Source organism: Plasmodium knowlesi (genome assembly GCF_000006355.2).
Source record: "Plasmodium knowlesi strain H genome assembly, chromosome: 4".
Classification (NCBI taxonomy): Eukaryota; Apicomplexa; class Aconoidasida; order Haemosporida; family Plasmodiidae; genus Plasmodium; species Plasmodium knowlesi.
In genome coordinates this window covers 771,145-789,146 of record NC_011905.2, presented here as the reverse complement: position 1 = coordinate 789,146, position 18,002 = coordinate 771,145, and the positions used below count along the sequence as shown (strand labels likewise).

The 18,002-nt window shown below is 37.2% G+C and overlaps 5 protein-coding genes across 5 annotated transcripts; 2 read left to right on the top strand and 3 right to left on the bottom strand.

The window, feature by feature from the left end:
• Window positions 1-250: 250 nt before the first annotated feature.
• Window positions 251-4,018, bottom strand: PKNH_0418500 (nucleic acid binding protein, putative; the record flags this gene model as incomplete). The annotated part of the gene is made up of 3 exons (XM_002257971.1): window positions 251-430; window positions 582-664; window positions 820-4,018. 3 exons carry the CDS (start codon window positions 4,016-4,018, stop codon window positions 251-253), a joined length of 3,462 nt encoding a protein of 1,153 aa, XP_002258007.1.
• Window positions 4,019-5,039: 1,021 nt separating this feature from the next.
• Window positions 5,040-6,608, top strand: PKNH_0418400 (octaprenyl pyrophosphate synthase, putative; the record flags this gene model as incomplete). The annotated part of the gene is made up of 1 exon (XM_002257970.1): window positions 5,040-6,608. The coding sequence occupies one exon, from the start codon at window positions 5,040-5,042 to the stop codon at window positions 6,606-6,608; it is 1,569 nt and encodes a 522-aa protein (XP_002258006.1).
• A 640-nt stretch (window positions 6,609-7,248) lies between these two features.
• On the bottom strand, window positions 7,249-8,303 carry PKNH_0418300 (conserved Plasmodium protein, unknown function; the record flags this gene model as incomplete). Its single annotated transcript, XM_039113873.1, has 4 exons — window positions 7,249-7,267; window positions 7,391-7,628; window positions 7,955-8,035; window positions 8,267-8,303. 4 exons carry the CDS (start codon window positions 8,301-8,303, stop codon window positions 7,249-7,251), a joined length of 375 nt encoding a protein of 124 aa, XP_038969485.1.
• Window positions 8,304-8,840: 537 nt separating this feature from the next.
• Window positions 8,841-10,954, top strand: PKNH_0418200 (palmitoyltransferase DHHC12, putative; the record flags this gene model as incomplete). Its single annotated transcript, XM_039113872.1, has 10 exons — window positions 8,841-8,903; window positions 9,028-9,079; window positions 9,169-9,211; window positions 9,339-9,406; window positions 9,534-9,636; window positions 9,861-10,021; window positions 10,166-10,213; window positions 10,379-10,440; window positions 10,542-10,731; window positions 10,881-10,954. 10 exons carry the CDS (start codon window positions 8,841-8,843, stop codon window positions 10,952-10,954), a joined length of 864 nt encoding a protein of 287 aa, XP_038969484.1.
• Window positions 10,955-11,289: 335 nt separating this feature from the next.
• Window positions 11,290-16,854, bottom strand: PKNH_0418100 (repetitive organellar protein, putative; the record flags this gene model as incomplete). Its single annotated transcript, XM_002257968.1, has 1 exon — window positions 11,290-16,854. The coding sequence occupies one exon, from the start codon at window positions 16,852-16,854 to the stop codon at window positions 11,290-11,292; it is 5,565 nt and encodes a 1,854-aa protein (XP_002258004.1).
• Window positions 16,855-18,002: the final 1,148 nt, after the last annotated feature.

Below are 18,002 nucleotides of genomic sequence, written 5' to 3'. Positions count from 1 at the left end.
ATGAAAAAAAAATACTTCAATATATGTATGCGACTTTATGAATAATTAGAGGAGCATTAACAAAAACACAATGTCCTTACTAAACAGGGTACTCACAGAAAACATAAACGTGTATGTATATATCTACAGCTTTGTAGCACACTGTTTACAAAAAAAAAAAAAAGAAAAAAAAAAAGTGGCTACCTTTAACAGCTAAAAGAAAATTGTCGACAAAAAAAAAAATATTAAAAAATGTTTTCCCTCTGCGACATTAAATTTTGCCCGCATATAAGGGAACAAATTTACAGTCAGAAAAATTTATGCTCCTGTTTACAGTCCCTATGGGGTTATACTTCAATGAGAAAATATCACTGTACTCATTAATTTCTAAAAAGGCATGACCGCCTTCAACAGATACACAACAATTCGCAAGCATGAGGGTTTCCTCCTCCTGAAGATTGAAGTGGAAAAAGAAGGCAAATTAAATTTATGGAATAGTAACAACATGTATGTGATTCTACAAAAACACGTGCACGTCACTTTTCAATGTTACACATTTCGCGTTTTCGTTTCTCTCTTTTCATTCTCTTCTCTGTCTTGACCTGGCAGAACTTATCATGCTTCACTTCCAACTTCACATAAATGCACCCTGTTTCATCTCCTGCCAATACGTACAAGTAATCCTCTACATCGAGGGAAAAGGAAAAAAGAGAGGGGGAGCGAATTTATGTTAATAGTTTGTCAATACACGTCTATGTATCAAGGAGAATATAATTATGCACAGCACTCATGCCCTTTGTGTCTTGCACACAAATATATCCACTGTGCATTTGTGCCTACCATTGAAATGAAACATACGCACTGTCTTCAGAACTATGTTAAAAAGACGCATAAATGGTCTCAAATCTTTGCACTTTAAAAATTCCAGTGGTGGTAGCTCCTTTAATGCCTTCAAATATTTCAAACTTCCTGAAGCGTATTCAAACGGTTTTCCGCGCATCATGCGGCATTTTTTAATTTTTTTTTTTTTTTTTTTTTTTTCCCTTTCATCATTCAAATTATCTGGTTCGAAAATTTCCTCATTTGTTAACCCTGTCCTAGCCTCCGGTTCATTCTGCTTGATCATCTTTACATGAGAATTCACCTTTTGAGCTGCGTCCTTTTCGTAAATTTCATTCCATATTTGATAACAATTTTGAGGTTCCTTAATCATTTCGACGAACTCTCCTTGGATATTCTGCTCCCATTTGTTCTCTTCCTCCATATCATTGGAACTAATGGAGTTAGTGTGTCCACTGGGGATGAGGAGAATCTGTCCCTCATGTTCATCAGAAAGAATTTTTTTTTGCATCATATTTGTGGGTACACTTAATAAACTCTCTAATTTATTTTCCTTCTCACTATCTTTTTCCTGCGCAAATTGCTCATTTGAAATATTTGGAAAAAGTATGGAATTTAATTCTTCACCGTTATTTATGAAATTTTCTCCTAACATATGCTTTTCATCATCATCTGGCTCATCTTCTAAAAATTCGCTATGCTCATCTACTTTGTGATCATTACCTGATTCTTCTTCCCCTTGGTGAGGATAAAACGTTTTCTCATTTTGGCCAATCAATTCGACTGTCTTTATTTCATCCATTTCTTTACCACTAAAATGGCTGTCTCCCTTGGATTCATTCATTTCTTCCATGTTAACTTGTTCCCCTTTACCACCTTTCTTTTCGTCCGTTTGTTCCATATTTTGCACTGCAATTCCTTCTGTGTCTTCTCCCGTTTCATACAAAATTTCCTTCTCCTTGTTCCTCCCAGTTAACTCCTCCAACCCCATATATGTACTGCATTGGACCGATCCGTTGGCATTTATATTTTTTATATCTACCGTTTCGAATGAATAAACATCATGCGTCGTTTCCCCCTTGCTTTCTTCCGCGGCTTTTTCTGTTTGGTAGGTTTCTTTTCTATCGAAGAAACTCCTCTCCTTTGCGTTCGCCTCTCCGTCGCCTTCCACCATGTCTAACAGGTCCATCATGTCTATCGTATTTACTGAATCCATGACAACATCTATCGTTTGTTTATTTTCAAGGAGGTATGCATCACCCTCATTTTCCACTTTCACTACTCTTATCGATTCCTCATTTTGGAAAAGCGAAAAATCATCCTCAAAGCTCCTCATAGGCTCCTCCGCAAGAAGAACTTCTTCACCCACAGATACATCTTCCCCATCGTTGCTCTTTTCTAAGTTCACTCTTTTGACATTTTCCTTATTTTCAAAAAAAAATGTTTCCTTTTTATTTTTCTCCGAAATGGAAGCAACTTCATATTGTTCATCCTCATGACAGAAAAAAACATCAAATGATTTTTTGGCATTATCCATTTCTATGTTTCTGCTTTCGAAGGTATTTATCTGCATGAATTCTTCTTGGTCCCATTTTTCGGTTACACCACTTTGTCCTATTTCACAAGTTTGTTCCTCATAACACAGTTTTTTCCTTCGATCTTCTTTACCATTTTCACTTTCCACCCTTTGTAGAATCTCCTCCTTTTCGCTATTTATGAGAGAAGCATTCTCAATTGGACAGTTCCCATTTTGTGTTTCCAATTCTTCACTTAACTTTTCTAACTTTTTATTATCCAAGCAGGTGTCCCTATCTTCCTCTTCTTTCCCATTGATATTACCTAGCCTGGGGGATTCATATGAACTAAAATTGAAGTTAAATTTGTCTTCCTTATTTGGGGGGTAACTGTGTATATCCGTAGGCCAGTAGTTGCTCTCTCCATTTGGAGCATCACTACAGTTACCACTGCGTGCACTTTCATGGGCAGCATTTTGCCACTCCTGGGGGAAGTGAACTCCTTGGAAAAAATTCCACGGAGATTCTTCGTCATCAGGCATTACGGGGTCTAACATAGGAAGCTCTTCTGTGTTATCCTTTATGGCTTCATCTTTGCTATCTTTTTTGGCTTCATCTTTGCTATCTTTTTTGGCTTCATCTGTGTTATCCTCTTCTGGCCCATTTGGGTTATCCCCTTCTGCTTCATTTTCGATGCTCTCTTTTTCCCCTTTTCCCATGGCATCTTCGTCAACCCCTCTGCTACAACTCATCGAGTGGCGGCTCTCTCCCCTGGATCCCCTCTCACATGACACACCGATATCTGCAATTGTCCCCAATGGGCATTCCTCTTCACACTCTTCCCCCTTATTAGAATATGTTGTCAAATTTTTATGGGATATAGATTCCACAAACGGAACCATTTCCTGTGTATGTGGATATCCCTCCATGACTGCTTGGTCAAAATGGCCACCTGTAATTTGAGTCCTGGGATGTAAGGATAGATTTATCTTCACACTATCATCGGAGATATTATCAAATAGGCAACCATTTTCTAAATGGTCTTCCTTGCCTTGTTCATTCGAGTGCTCTTTTATTTTCGTTTCATCGTTTGAGTTTTCCAAGTGTTCCTTTTCTATCTTGCATTCATTAGCACAGCTAGCTGCAAACGTGAAGGAGGAAAAATTTTCTTGGTCAATTTTAAAAAAATCGTCGCTGTTTTCATCAAATTCTTCAAACGGGGGATTTCCCTGTTGAATATTCTTCTCATTTGTCTGATAAATTTTGGAGCCATTTTCGTGATGCTCATTTGGCTGATTCAAGTGTGTGGTAACTTTCCCCTCCAGGGGAACCACCTCTGTCCAAGTGGGGTTTTCATCCCACCAAGTATCCCCTACCCGTTTACTAATCCCCGAAGTAAAACATCTTGAACTCATTTTCTCACTGGCTGAGAAAATGTGCCCTTCTTTTTCCACTCCGTTCTCATGCCTTTCATTTTCCATTATACCTTCCCTACTTGGTTCCTTTTCCTCAAGGGCCCAAAACAAATCCTCCTCTTCCTTGTTGTCCCTTCCGTTGCTTCCCCTTTTGGTGGCATTCTCATCACCTGGAACAGTTACATTTCTCCCGACATGTGTGATGTTGTCCTTTTTTTCTTCATGATTTCTCTTCGATGCGGACGTGAATTTATTGTACAAGTAAAACATTATTTCAAAGGATAATCTACATGGAGCCTAAAAAGAATAACACAAAAAAAAAATTAAAATCTTCCTTTTTGCACCTTTTTAATGGGTATCTTTTCACCTTGCCTTTTTTTTTTTTTTTTCTTCTTTTCTAGTAACTAATGGATCTTATGTAACTTCATTTTCGCTGATGCTACAAATTTATGCTTCACATTCTGCATAATGGAAAACAAAACAACAAGCTACATGAAAAGATTAATTCACACAAAGCAAGAAAAATAAAAAAAAAATAAAGAATGGTCCCTTTGAAAAGAAAAAGAATATAAATGATAACAACGTAGTGGAATATGAAAATCAAAACGCTTCAAGTTTTTTTTCTTTTTCGGAGATATTTCACAATTTTGCTACTTTCTTTGCATATTCAAGAAGTTAAAAAAAAAAAAAAAAAAAAAAAAAGGATGGTATATTCGTTCTATTTATTTCTTTATTATTTTATCATTTTATTTATTCATATTTTATTTTATTTATTTTTTTGTTGTTTTCTCATTTTTTCCCTCTTTTAAAAAATTAAATGAAGAACGTCAAATTTTATCTACAGAAATTGCAGTGTTCACTATTTGTTTGAAAAAAGCGGAGGCGTGGGAAAAAAAATACTTTTACACTTTTTTGAAGATTTTTATTTTTTCACTCCATTTGAGGCCTCTTATGCCAAGATGACCGACCAGCCCAAGTTTGATTTTATATGAGTAAACCTAATTTCGGGGTGCTATTCAACGTATGTAATATACACGCACACGTATGTGGCAGATGCGTACCTAACCGCACCCCACACCAGAGTTAAGAGAGTGCAATTTTAGGGTATCTGGTAACCGTTGATCCTATGCAACGTACGTGACGACGCGGTGGCAGTTACACCCTCTGTGGGTTCATACGCCCCCAAGGTGAGTGCATCTGCGCAATCGCTCACCCACGCATGTGCATTTTAAACCGGCAAACCAGGCTCAATCCCGATTTCTCCACGTGTCACGCCCCCCCCCTCCGAAGGATGATCCTCCTCAGCAGGAAAAAAAACATTAAGGAGTTCCTGAACTACTGTAAAAGAAAATGCCTCAACTCTCTACTAACCAACAAAAATGATGATCCAATTAAAGGCGTCCTTCCGTGGAGAAGGAACGGTATCCTTTTGGACAAGGGAAAAAATTCAAATTTTTTGGTGGAACTATTAAAATCGTATCCCATAAAATTAACGGGGAATTACATAAAAAATAAAATATCATCAGACATTCACAAAATAGCATTTGACACATGCGGAATTGGCAACACAAAATACTCAGAAAATATGTATGAAGAAATTTTACTATGTATGAAGGTACTCACGTACGAAGATGAGCAGGTAGAGAAGGAGTTAACATCTTTACAAGATTATTTTAAAAACATAAAAAGTGGAATAGATCCATATATACTTTGTGAAAATAAAATAAAAAATATCGATGAGCATATTTACAATATCATCAAAACGGACTACAACAATCTAGACGAATTTATAACATATATATACCATTATCAGGGGAAAAAATTTCGCGTCATTTTAAGCATTCTTTTGAAGAGTATACTATGTTACGTGGACAATGTGTCTTCAAAAAATAATTTTAAATTTCGTAACATCCAACGGAATTATTCCAAATCTGTGAAAAGTACCAATTCGGCAAATAATATTATTGCCAAGAAGAAGCTAGCCATTATAAATTATGCAAGTAATAATATTTCAAAAAAAGAAATAGGGGTAAATCAGTGCAGAATTATTGCAGCGTCAGAAATTATTCACATGGGATCTCTCCTACATGATGATGTAATTGATGACTCAAATAACAGGAGGGGAGCTCTTGCATTACATAAAAAATATGGAAATAAAATATCTATACTATCGGGGGATTTCCTACTGGCTCGTGCAAGTTCGGTCTTTGCAAGCATTGGATGTCCCCAAATTTGTAAACGATTTGCATACGTGGTGGAGAGCTTAATAAAAGGGGAATTACTACAAACCAATCTCAAGTTTAATAACATTGAAGATGCGTTAAAAACATATTTCATTAAGACATATCATAAGACCGCTTCTCTTTTTTCCCATTTGTTTGCCTGCATGGCAATACTTTCTTTTAAAAATGAAAAGATTATTAATCTCTGTTTCAATTTGGGACTCCACATAGGCATGGCATTTCAGTTATATGATGATTATTTGGATTACAAACCAGATAAAAAGACCAACAAGCCGATTCTGAACGATTTAAACAACAGCATAAAAACAGCACCCTTTCTATTTAGCTATAATTACAACCCTGATGTTGTACTCTCCTTAATAAATAAAAAGACACTTTCAGATACAGACATTAACAACATCTTATTTTATATTCATAGCACAAATAGTCTAAAAAAAAACGAACTCTGTTCTTTGCTACACATCAAGAGAGCAGCAGACATTTTAATCTCCATAATCTCATACTGCAGGATGCCCAAAAATGCTGAAAAGGCCAATTCGCAAAGGAATGACATCAACCAAAGTAGGGAAGCACTAATTAACTTAGTACTAAACATATTGTCCCGTGGTGCCAAATGAGGGGGAAATCCTACCATCTCGCGCAGACCGCAGGAAGGTCGTAGCGTGTGCATCCAAGTGAACAGTCAGAAGAATTGCCAATGAAGACAAATTAAATTCAACACTCGGAGCAAACAGGTCCAAGTCGGCTCCATAGTTGGCATCCGATGGACCAGTTGCATGAGGGGAAGTCCAATTTAAGATATTTTTCCTTCATAGCAGATATGCGCCTAAGTTACGCGTGTGCCTTCCGTTGTTCGATTTTTTTTTTTTTCATATCCTTTTTTTATATTCTTTTCTTATATCCTTTTTTTATATCCCTTCTTTATATCCTTTTTTTTATATACCTTTTCTATACCCCTCCTTTATATCTCTTTTTTACATTCCTTCTTTTTCACCATCTTGGTTTTCTTCGCTTTGTCCATTTTTTGGTGTCCTTCTCCTTACCGATGGGGGATTTTTTTTTTGTTTTCTTTCTCTCAATTTAATTCGAAGGGGCACAATCTATCCAAAGTGGGGTTTACCCGTTGGGGGGTTACCCATCTAAATTTAGCTGCTGTTTCTTCCAGTGCCCATTCCGTTTGCCTGTTTTATTCGTTTTTACGTTTCTTTATTTGCCCCCCTTTTCTTACTCGACTTGTAACATCAAACTTAGACGCGATCACTTTTGCGCATTGCAACTATAAGCGGTAAGGAGAAAAGATAAAATAATGAACTAAACATACAAGGTTGGTGTCCATTTATACAGTTACGCAAAAATGCGCTCCTTTTTTTTTTTTTTTTTTTTTTTTTTTTTCTCCGACCAGATGTTAAAATAGAGGTTGTTCCTCTTTGCGTCACGCCAAAATGTTCTTTCCTCGTCTTCGTCAAAAATTTCTATGTCTACTTCGATCTCTATGTCTCGCCCCTTTGAATGCAAAAATATCATGTTCTTCAGAATAACTTTGTAAAGCCCCAAGAGGTGGGAAGCTTCTTCATTTGAGTGCACCAACGCATACGCCTCGTTCTTCGTACGATCTACGCGCATGAGGCAGACGTCAACTGAAGGGGCATTTAGATGGAGGGGAAAATTACCGAGTGTCTCTACAAATGCATCACACACAAGGCTTCACGCTTTATGTCTGCCCATGAAATCAGTTTCTATACTTGGTAACATGGGCAAAAACGGTTTACAAGAAAGGTATGACGCAAGAGCGCAAAAACAAAACCCTCATTTGATTGTCTAATGTACGAAGGAACCACAAACGCAGGAAAACCAAACATTGAAATGCGAAATGAGAAGTGGGATTTGCTCTTGAAGGAAGCTCTCCAAATATTGCAACAATAAAATAAAGCACTCATTATTGATCATCTTTAGCGATACCTACCCATGTGTCCAAGGAAATTTTGTATCTCCAATTCTCCTTCGAATGGGGCAATGTTTTTTATTTTTACTAAGGAGCCTGTTGCTATGGGGGGAAAAAAAAAAAAAGATTATTAAAATATATGTCATATTGTGTGAAAAAAAAAAAATTCACATCACTTCCTCATTCTTTAATCTGACACTGCACGAAGTAAAGGAATAGTCACAACAAATGGAAAAGGTGGGATATGGAGAACAAAAGTAATCATCACTCAATCCAACACACATATAGGGACATCGCAAACGAATGTCAATCTATCTCATTTTTAATACATACGCTCAGTCGGAAATAAACGAGACAACTTGTTCTCCATTTTGAAAAAAGAGAAAGTCTTCACAGAGAACTGTTCGCTCCACCCTCGATCCCTTTTGCGCCTCTAGACTTAGCAGAAAAAAAAAAAAAAAAAAAAAGAAAAAAAAATCTCTTTTTAAGCCTCTTTAACACACGTATTTCTGCACAAAGAAACATTTAAAGGCACGCGCCAAAATTTTGGCATGTAAATATTTTCTCTTGCTGGAGTTACAGATCTGCTTTGGAAAAAGCGAAAAGAAAAAATTATTTCACATAAAGGGGCAGTTAAGATTTAGGGGAAAACGTAAATTTCGTAAAACTTGGAGAATATGCACTAGTGCCATTTATCCCCCTCTCTTTCGTTTCTGTTCACACCATTGCTTTTTTTTTTTTTTTTTTTTTTTTTCCAATTTTAAATAATCCATGTAACGGCTAGCGCCAAGGCACACGTATACACATGCTTACAAAGTACACATTTTCTCATCATTTTTCACGCTTTCCCCTAATGGCATGAAAAACTATTCAGGTTCATGCCATCGCAAAGGAAACGCATAGAAACATGATTCATTCCATAAGAGGGCGCGTGGAATGGATTTTTCACACCTTCTGTCGCCTTTTTCAAGTTAAAAAAAAAAAGGACTGAGAAAAAAAGAAAGCATTCCCACTCTTTCGTAATTTCAAAGCATAATTTAATATTTACCCTCTCCCCCCCTCCCATTTATATTTTTAAAACATACTTATTGTAGGCCCTGTACCTTTTCTACCTCCTGAGTGGTTGTCTAATAATCCATATGGAGTGTACGTAAAAATTCATTACATTTCTGATCCAACGAATGACTATTCTAAAACTCTATTTGATCGATTTTCCTTTTCACCCCTCCCCATAGCATATGTTATTTTGGAGCAGTACTGTCCCGTGGGATACGATAGGTTCAGTTCCTTTACTACTCATGTCTGATAGACGTTCGTATCCTCGTTTCGCGTCTATTACACATGGTTACACAGCCGCAGCAATCCATGCACACTTCTAAATCACCACCACCCCCTCTGATGGCAGAATTTTTTCCGTTTTTCTTTTCGTAAGTGGCGCTGTATCTTTTCTTGCATGCTCCCTAAGCGACCCCGGTAATTTTCTCGATTCCGATAATTTGGATGATCCCCACATATAGACACTCTTTTACTTCCTCACTCTTCAATCCAGTCTTATTTTACTGCACAAAAAAAAAAAAAAAACGCACCCCAAACTATGCAGGCAAAATATCCCATACCTCCCTGGATAAACACCTGAAATTTTACCCTTACGACCAAGTCATTTTTCACCAAAACAATAAATGCAGCACTTGTCGGATATTGAAGTATGGTGAGGAGGGCACCTGCACGTAGAAGAAAAGAGATTGTGCAAAAATGAAGCATTAGTGAGTTATTTGGGGATTCTTCCTTGAGAACGCTTACATCTACAAACACAATATGTAGATAACCATAATGCACACTAGAAAGACACAGGGACCAACTCAACGTAGAATATAAGAACTGCGCAAACAGAATTAGACATATGAAAAAAATTCGTTTTTTTTCTCAGACCTGCGCGCAGTAAACACTGTAAATATTGCTTGTCATGTATATCTCGCTACGACCACCACTGCTTTCTGTTGAACAATTGTATTGGAGGATATAACAGCATTTATTATTTTGTCTTCATTTGCACGAATGCTGCAATTGCATTTCATTCCTTCTACATAAGTAAATCAACAAAAGGAGAGGGGAACTCCCATTGATATGTGCCACTGTGCCAGTTGTTAGACTCTTTCCAAGTATGTCTGCACTCGTTTCATTCATTCTTTCTTTCATTTTTTTTTTTTTTTTTTTTTTTTTTTTCCTCTGTAGCTTTTCGCTGTCTTTATAACATTATCAAATATGAAAACCTTCTGAAAGGTACTGACACCAGAAAGGAAAGGGGGCCACGAGTTGGATGACATTTTTTCATAGGATGGATGCTACACACTTATCCGTGATATTTTGTTCACTCACACACATGTACATGCTTACACACGATCGAACGAGCTCTTTTTTTTTTTTTTATTTATTTTCCCCTTACAGCGACGTTTATACACAAGGAGACCAACGAGGAAATGCCCAATTCCTACGTAACGATTGTTCGGGTGAGAAAATAAACACATAAATGGGCAAACGAATAGACAGCCAGACAGACAAATCGCTCCTCCCGTACATGCCATATTTCTTTCCTCCTTTCCTTCTGCAGTACCTATTTTCCAAATGCAGCCCCACCTTCTCCGTGTTTGTGGTATCCCTTGTTAGCGCCTCCCTTTTAGCGCTCCTTTTTTCTCATGAAATTTATTTCAACTTCTTCGTGAATATCACAAACAATGAGAAAAAAAAGTACGTCAGTTTGAAGGACTGTACTCCTGTGAACAAGCAATTTTACAACAAAGGTACCGACGAACTTCCAAAGAAAAGGAATATACGGGCGCGTTTGCATTCATTCGTGTTGGAAAATTCTCACATATGTGATATGAAGAATAACACAGAGGAATGTTATTTATTTACTTATTTATTTTCTTATTTTTTTCGCTCCCCGCAGGGTTCATAAGAAACGTGCAAGACGTGTTGTTTTACAAAAAAAACGTGGAGGACTTTTTTAAAAAAAATTCATAAGTTCGCAAGTAAGTATACTTGCCAGGTTTGCGTATGCCAAGGTGACGTTGTCCCAACGAGCGGTGTCGCGTAGTAATCTCGCACAGATAGCAGTGTGTACACACGTTTATGTGCACGTACATGTGTGTGTGCCACAATGAGGTTGCCTCAAATGGCCTGCAAAATTTAATCCGCGTGGTACATATTCCCACGACAACGTATTTAACAGCGCAAGCAAATAATACACGCGATTAATACGCGTTAGTATATAATACGCCTTCAAAAAAAAACACACACACAAACAATTCACCAGCAGAGGTGGGGTGTGAGGGCGTTCCCCCCTCGTTCTGTTACATTTAGCAGAAGGGACTCCTGTGTACAAATGTTATGTCCCTTGTGCAGTCAACAAATTCGTTAAAAATATTTTTCATTTTTTTCATGTCGTCCAGGTGGACACTAATTTTTGGCGCATTGTTCAACCTGTTCGTGTGTGCAAAGTTATTTTGGCTGATTATTTTGGGACCATTTACCAATGCCCTTATTCCATGAGAAGCTTCTTCGTGACATTTGCCGCCTCCCATATTTTGATAACCCCAATTTGGCAAATTATTTCTCTTCGCATTTTGTGTCTTCCTCAAATTAATTACCTCATTCATTAAAACATTTTTTGGACTCTCCAATTTTGTGCTACTATTATAATTATAATTATTACTATTATTATGGTGATGATCATGCAATGCACCGTTTTTATTATTTCCATGCGTATTGTCATCATCATCCCCTTCTACGTTAAAAGTTTTTTCATTACTGATATCGGAATATTTGTCCAGTTCTTTGTTTAAAGCAAAATTGCCTCTATTTGAAGAATCGTTCAAATTTAACTGCCTTATCATATTCTTTACTCTCTTCAATTTCCTCACGCATTCTTGGTACTTATAAAGTAGCAATTGATAATCCCTACTTAGCAATATTTTGGATTTCTTTTCAAAATTTAGATCTCTCCTTAACTGTGCTATAGTCTTTAATCTCATTTCGTCCTTTGAAAAGTTTAGTATGTCTGAGATTTTTCCTCCGCTTAGTGCCCCTCCTTTTTTCAGTCCACTAAAATAATGTTCATCCAGCTCGGCTAGTTCATTTTTCTTTTCTTCCAAAATGAAGTAAACCATGTCTCTCTTCATACTACTTGACGACTCCAAATAGTTTTGAAAAAGGAACCACGAATCATCATACCTTTGATTATCACCGTCTCTTTGATTATCACCCTCCCTATGGTTATCCACTTTTCCTTGTATCTTTTTAGCATAATTCCTTAACTTATTCATAAAACAAAAATATTTCAAAAGTAGAGCTTTAATCGGCTCGGGCATGTATATAAGCTTCCACATATTCTTGTTTATCTGTTCAAAGTTTTTAACCAATTGATCGTTTAAAAATAGGAGACTTAACATTTCGCTTAGAATTAGACAAACAACTGTGATTACATTTTTCTCAACCACCTGTACATCTTCCTTTTTTACTCCATTTATTGCATGTAAGTTTTCCACATTTTTAGTGTACAAGTAGGATCCAGTTATTTGGCCTCCTGTCTCGGAGTTACATTCATCAATTATTTCCATCATGCGGTATTTGTCATCTTCCAATGTATTCACATGTTGTGACACCTGATTCTTCTTATCATGCACATCGAGTGGAGACACTTTTTCTTCCTCCTCTGCGATACTCGCCTGTTCATTCGATACATGATCCTTCCTAGATAACCATTTTCCCGATTTCAATTTTTCATTTTTCGCTTTCATTTTCTCATTCATTTTGGTTAGTGAAGCAATTTTTTCCTCACTTTCTTTATCCCTCAATTCAAGTTCCTTTAACTGGTTACACAGCTCTTTGATCCTTATGTCAGAACTATTTTTTTCATTCATTTCGTTGCTATAGAGTAGGCTTAATCTGTTTATTTCTTCCTTCAGGTGCGCTATTTCTTTTATATACTCGTTCACTACCAATGTGGAGTCGTCCCTCTTGGGAACACCTCCTGGGTTGTCATTCACCTCCTCCGCTTGGTCCATTTCGGAATTCTCATTTGTGATGCTTAATTTATTTTCTCCATCACGGGTGTGACCATCAACACTTGGGGGGCTGTTGCACTTCTTTCCCTCCAATTCCTTATGCGCCCTATTTAACGCATCGTAATCATTGTTCAACGCATCGTAATCTTTGTTCAACGCATCGTAATCTTTGTTCAACGCATCGTAATCTTTGTTCAACGCACTGTAATCTTTGCTCAGCGCACTGTAATCTTTGCTCAACACATCATGCTTCGATTTTAACATTTCGAATTGGTTTCTCAACTCCTTTATCTCGCTAACGTAATTTTCCTTTTCCTTCTCACTTGAATGAATTGAGTCTTTCAATTTTTGTATAACTCCTATATTTTCGTTTAACTTCAACATGTACTTATTTTGTTTTGAGTATAATTCTGCGTTCATTTGATCCGCGCTGCTCCTCAGTTGGTCAGTTTCCTTCTTCCAAGTCTCGGCGTTCGCTCTCCACTTGGCTGCTTCCTCTTTGCACATCTCCAGTTCCTCTTTCCACTTCTCGGCTACCTCCCTCGATTGTGCCTCTTCCCTTTTCAGCTTCTCCACCTCTTCGTTCAGCTTTGCGATTTCTTCATCTGCATCCCCCAGTTTGGCGCTCAGCATTTCCAACTTCTGCCTTTGCCTTTCCGCCTCCTCGCCCACCTTCGCCAAGGTGCTATTCCGCTCATCCAGCTCATTCTTCACATTTTTCAAATCCATAACCTCATTCGTCAGGGAGCATATTTTTTCATTCAAGTCCTCAATAATCTTCTCCATTTGCTCCACTTCCTTTTTGTATTCGTCCACCTCATGCTTATCTGCTGTAGGTGCCTTCTCATTCTTCTCATTCTCTGACTCGTTTTGCTTGAACTCCGTCTGTATTTCCTTCTCAGTTCTAGAGACCTTTCTTTTTTTCCCTTTTATTTTGAGAAGGGGAAAGTGTAAAAAGGATTTTAAATTCCCCCCCCCTTCCACATCCGACTCTGAGATTTGTTCCTTGTAGGAGTAGTCACTTCTTTCGTCTTCTGTCTTTGATTCCCTTCTCTCCTTCCCATTGATCGTTTTTCTGTATTGCTCTTCTGCAAGTCGCTTATACTCGCTGAGCTCTTCTGACAGTCTCGCAATTTCGTTTTGCTTCTCCAGCTGCTCCTGCTCATTCTTAGACTTTATCGCGCTAAGCGTCAAATTCAAGCTGTTAATTTCGTCCATGTAGGAATTAACTTTTTCCTCCGAATTATTTACCTTATAAAACGATATGGTATCACTCAGGCTTTTTACCCTTTCAGTCAACTGGGCGATTGTGTTGTTCGACTCTTCTATCGTTTTTTCTTTCATCGCCAAATCGTTCTTCATTTGGGTTACCTCCTCCCTGTGCTTCTCTTCTACATTTTCTAGTTCCTTCTGTAGAGCTTCCAGCTCCGTCTTGTCAGTGGGCCTATTAGCCATATCGACCGGTTGGGCGCTCATAACCGATTCATTCTTGCCCTCCCCAATCTCCTGCCCTTCACTATGCATCATGCTCTCCATTTCGTCCGCCCGTTCATTCATCTGACTTATGTAGTCGCCCACCTTCTCGAGAAGCTCATCCACCTGAACCCCATCGCTGTACGGGACCCTCACTTTAGAGCAGATATTCCTGAGGAGATTTATTTTGTCATCATACAGCTTGAGGTACTTTTCTTCTGTCTTCAATTTCAATTCCTTCAATTCGTCATTTTTTAAAATTAAAATTTGTTCTTTTTCGTGTGATTCGATTCGTATGTCATTTAGTTCTTTTTCAAAATATTCTTGCTTTGATTTCAATTCTTCATCATACTGTTTTATTTTTTTGTCATAGTCTTCCTTCATTTGTTTGTGTTCCTTTTCCTTTTCACCAAGGACGCATTTCAGGTGGTCCAACTCCTCTCTCATACTTTTGCTCACTTGATTGTCTGTATCTTTTAATTTTTCCTTCAACACGTTTATTTCATTTTTGTAATTATTTTCCATCTCTGTAATGAGTTTTTCCTTCCCTTCCTTTTCTTCGTTGATAGCGTTCATTTGCTCTTTCAGTGTGTTAATCAAGTTATCTGATGAATTTATTTCATTCTTCAAAGTGTGAATCAGATCGTTCAGTGTGTTTATTTCTCCTTGGAGTCCCTGCTTTTCCATATTTAACGTTGCTATTTCGCTACTCAGCGTGATTACTTTGTTATTTAGTCCCTCCTTCTCGCTTGCCAAGGATTCCTTCTCTTCATTCAGCTTGTTTATCTCTCCACTGAGTGTTTGTTTTTCATTGCTCAATTGATACTTCTCCTCATGTACTGCATTCATTTCGACCCGCAGTTTGTTTATCTCCATTTCGTAGCCACTTTTCAGTTCTGCCAATTTGCCTTTGCTCTCCTCAATTTCATCATTCAGATTGTTTATTTCGTTGATATGGCTATTTTTTATCTCCACAAATTCCTTCCTTCTTTCATTCAGCTGGCTATTTAGTGTGTCTATCTCGGTAGTGTACTTTTCTTTCATTTCGTTGAGCTCTCTTTCTTTAATTTTTAACAAATCGGTGAGGCTACTGTTATTCTCCCCCAATTCCTCTTCCGCGTTCACCTTTTCTGCATTTTCAACTTGAATGTGGGGCTTATCCTCTGCATCCACATCACCATTGGAGAAACTACATTTGGATATTTCTTTTTCCTTTTCCTTTATCTGATCCTTTAACAAGCAAATTTCTCCATCGTACGTATTTTTTAAGTCCAATATTTCTCTCTCCTTCTCCACAAGGGCGCTGCTCAAATCTTTTATTTCTAATTTGTAGATCTTCAGTTGGCAATCATTCTTCGACAAACTACTGCGAAGATCGTTCAACTCATCTTCCATGTGCAGAAAATCGTTTTCTCTTGTCTCCACTTCCTTTTCTCTCAATTTAACATCATTTAACTTTTGAACAAGCACATTTTGTTCCTTTTCTAGCTGTTTAATTTTTTCTTCGAAATATTTTTCCTTTTCATTTGCCTTGACGTCCAGCAGTTCGATTATTTTTCTTTTTTCTTCCACATCCTTCCCTAACTGTTCATATATTTTCTCCTTCTCTGTTATTTTTTCGTTAAGAGATTCTATCATTTCGTTCTTTTCCCTTATAAATTCTTTTAGCTCCCTCAGTGTATTTTCCTTTAAAATTACCTTATTGCTTACATTTTCTAGACACTCCTTTTTGTCCTTAACTTCGTACTTTAGTTTTTCTAGCGAAACTTTAATGTCTGCAATTTCAAAATGGAGTTTTTCTTTTTCTTTATTTTTTTCCAAGTACTCCTCCTGCATATCATTCAGTTTGTCTTCCTTTTTCGAAATGAACATTTCTCTGTCATTAATTTTTTCTTCTCTCATGTTTATATCCAACTCCTTTTCTTTTAGTAGATTTTCCTTCTCATTTAGCATGCCAATTTTTTGTTTAATAAAATTCTCTTTTTCTTTCAACTCTTTTTCGTATGCCTTATCGATCTGTTTATCTTTTTCTATTTTTAATTCTTTCTCTAAGTCTTCAATCTTCGTTTCGTAGTTCACAATTTTCGTCGACAAGGATGTAATGGATTTTAGAGTTTCCTTCAACTGTTCTTCCAATCCATAATCTTTATTCCTTTCCATCGCACCGCTGTCATTTCCTTCACTTTCCCTATCCTGCTCTTCATCCTTATCGTCATGCTTGCTCTTGGTTATAATTGCATTGTCGATAATTTTCTTGTACCAAGAGTTACTTTTGTGATCTTTCTTTTCTTCCTCCTCATTGGCATTTCCTTCATTGTTTTGGGACAGCTTGCTTAACTTGTCCGAGTTTTCTTCCTTCTTTTTCTTCTTAAATTTAAATACCATTTCGTTTCGGGGGATCAACTGATGCACCGAGTGGGGCCATGCGAGGGGGGCAAGTTACGATATGCACGTCCAGGGGAGGTACTCATCATATGCACATTCATGCAGATGTGTCTATAACACTTCTGCGCATATCCTGGTGCACCTGTGCCACCTCATTTCAATGCTTTCTAAACTATCCTCTACAAAAAAACTCTCATAAAATTACTAAAAACTATGACAGGGGAAAAATGTTAATACTCAAAAAAAAAAAAAAAAAAAAAAAAGAGAGAAATAAAATAACAATGCAACAAAACGGGCCACCGAGGTGGTGTAAACGGGTCGGGCTAAATAGAAGTGATGTTGAGCAGAAGCTGTGGCAGCTTCGGAGAAACAAAAAAAAAAAAAAAAAAAAAAAAAAAAGGGGCAAATGAGTAATCAAATCAAAGGGGCAAACAAACGGAAAACAAATTGACAAACTCTTGCTACGTAGACCATGCCACAAAAAAAAGGTCACTCAACGGGAAGCCAGAGGTTCATAAAAAGTGAAGGAAGAATTGCGCGACACGTAGGCATCTATTCCTACACAAATGCCTGCCACGTATGCATATGTACGTGTGCAAGTGCCCGCTCAAAAATCTGCATTTCCCTGTACACATTCGTACACACGGGGAATTCGCTGGAACAGAAATGTGACGGCCAAACGAAGAATGCAGGTTTCCCCAATCGGGGGGGGGGTGGAAAAATGAAAATGAATAAATGTTGACACAAAATGAGGAGTAATCCTCCAATACATTTATTCATTAATCAATCCGTGAAATTTCACGAAAACGAAACAATTTTCACTGTGGATGACGCGAAAAATTAAAATTTTTTTTAAAAAAAAAAAAAAAAAAACTTAAACTAAAAAGGGCACAGAAACGAATAAAATAATAAAATGCAATAAAACACAGAAGGGAATTCAGAAATATAAAAGAAATCAAACATATATACCATTTATTACTATAATGATAAAACGTGAAAAAGAAAAAAATAAATGTACCATAATGATAAAGTCCCTTCTCTAATGATATTAAGCCAAGTGAACAGCCGAATCTAATGACGCAAAGGAAAAAAATCGCAAAAAAAAAAAAAAAAAAAAAAAAAAGCCAAAACTAGGGAAAAAGCTAACC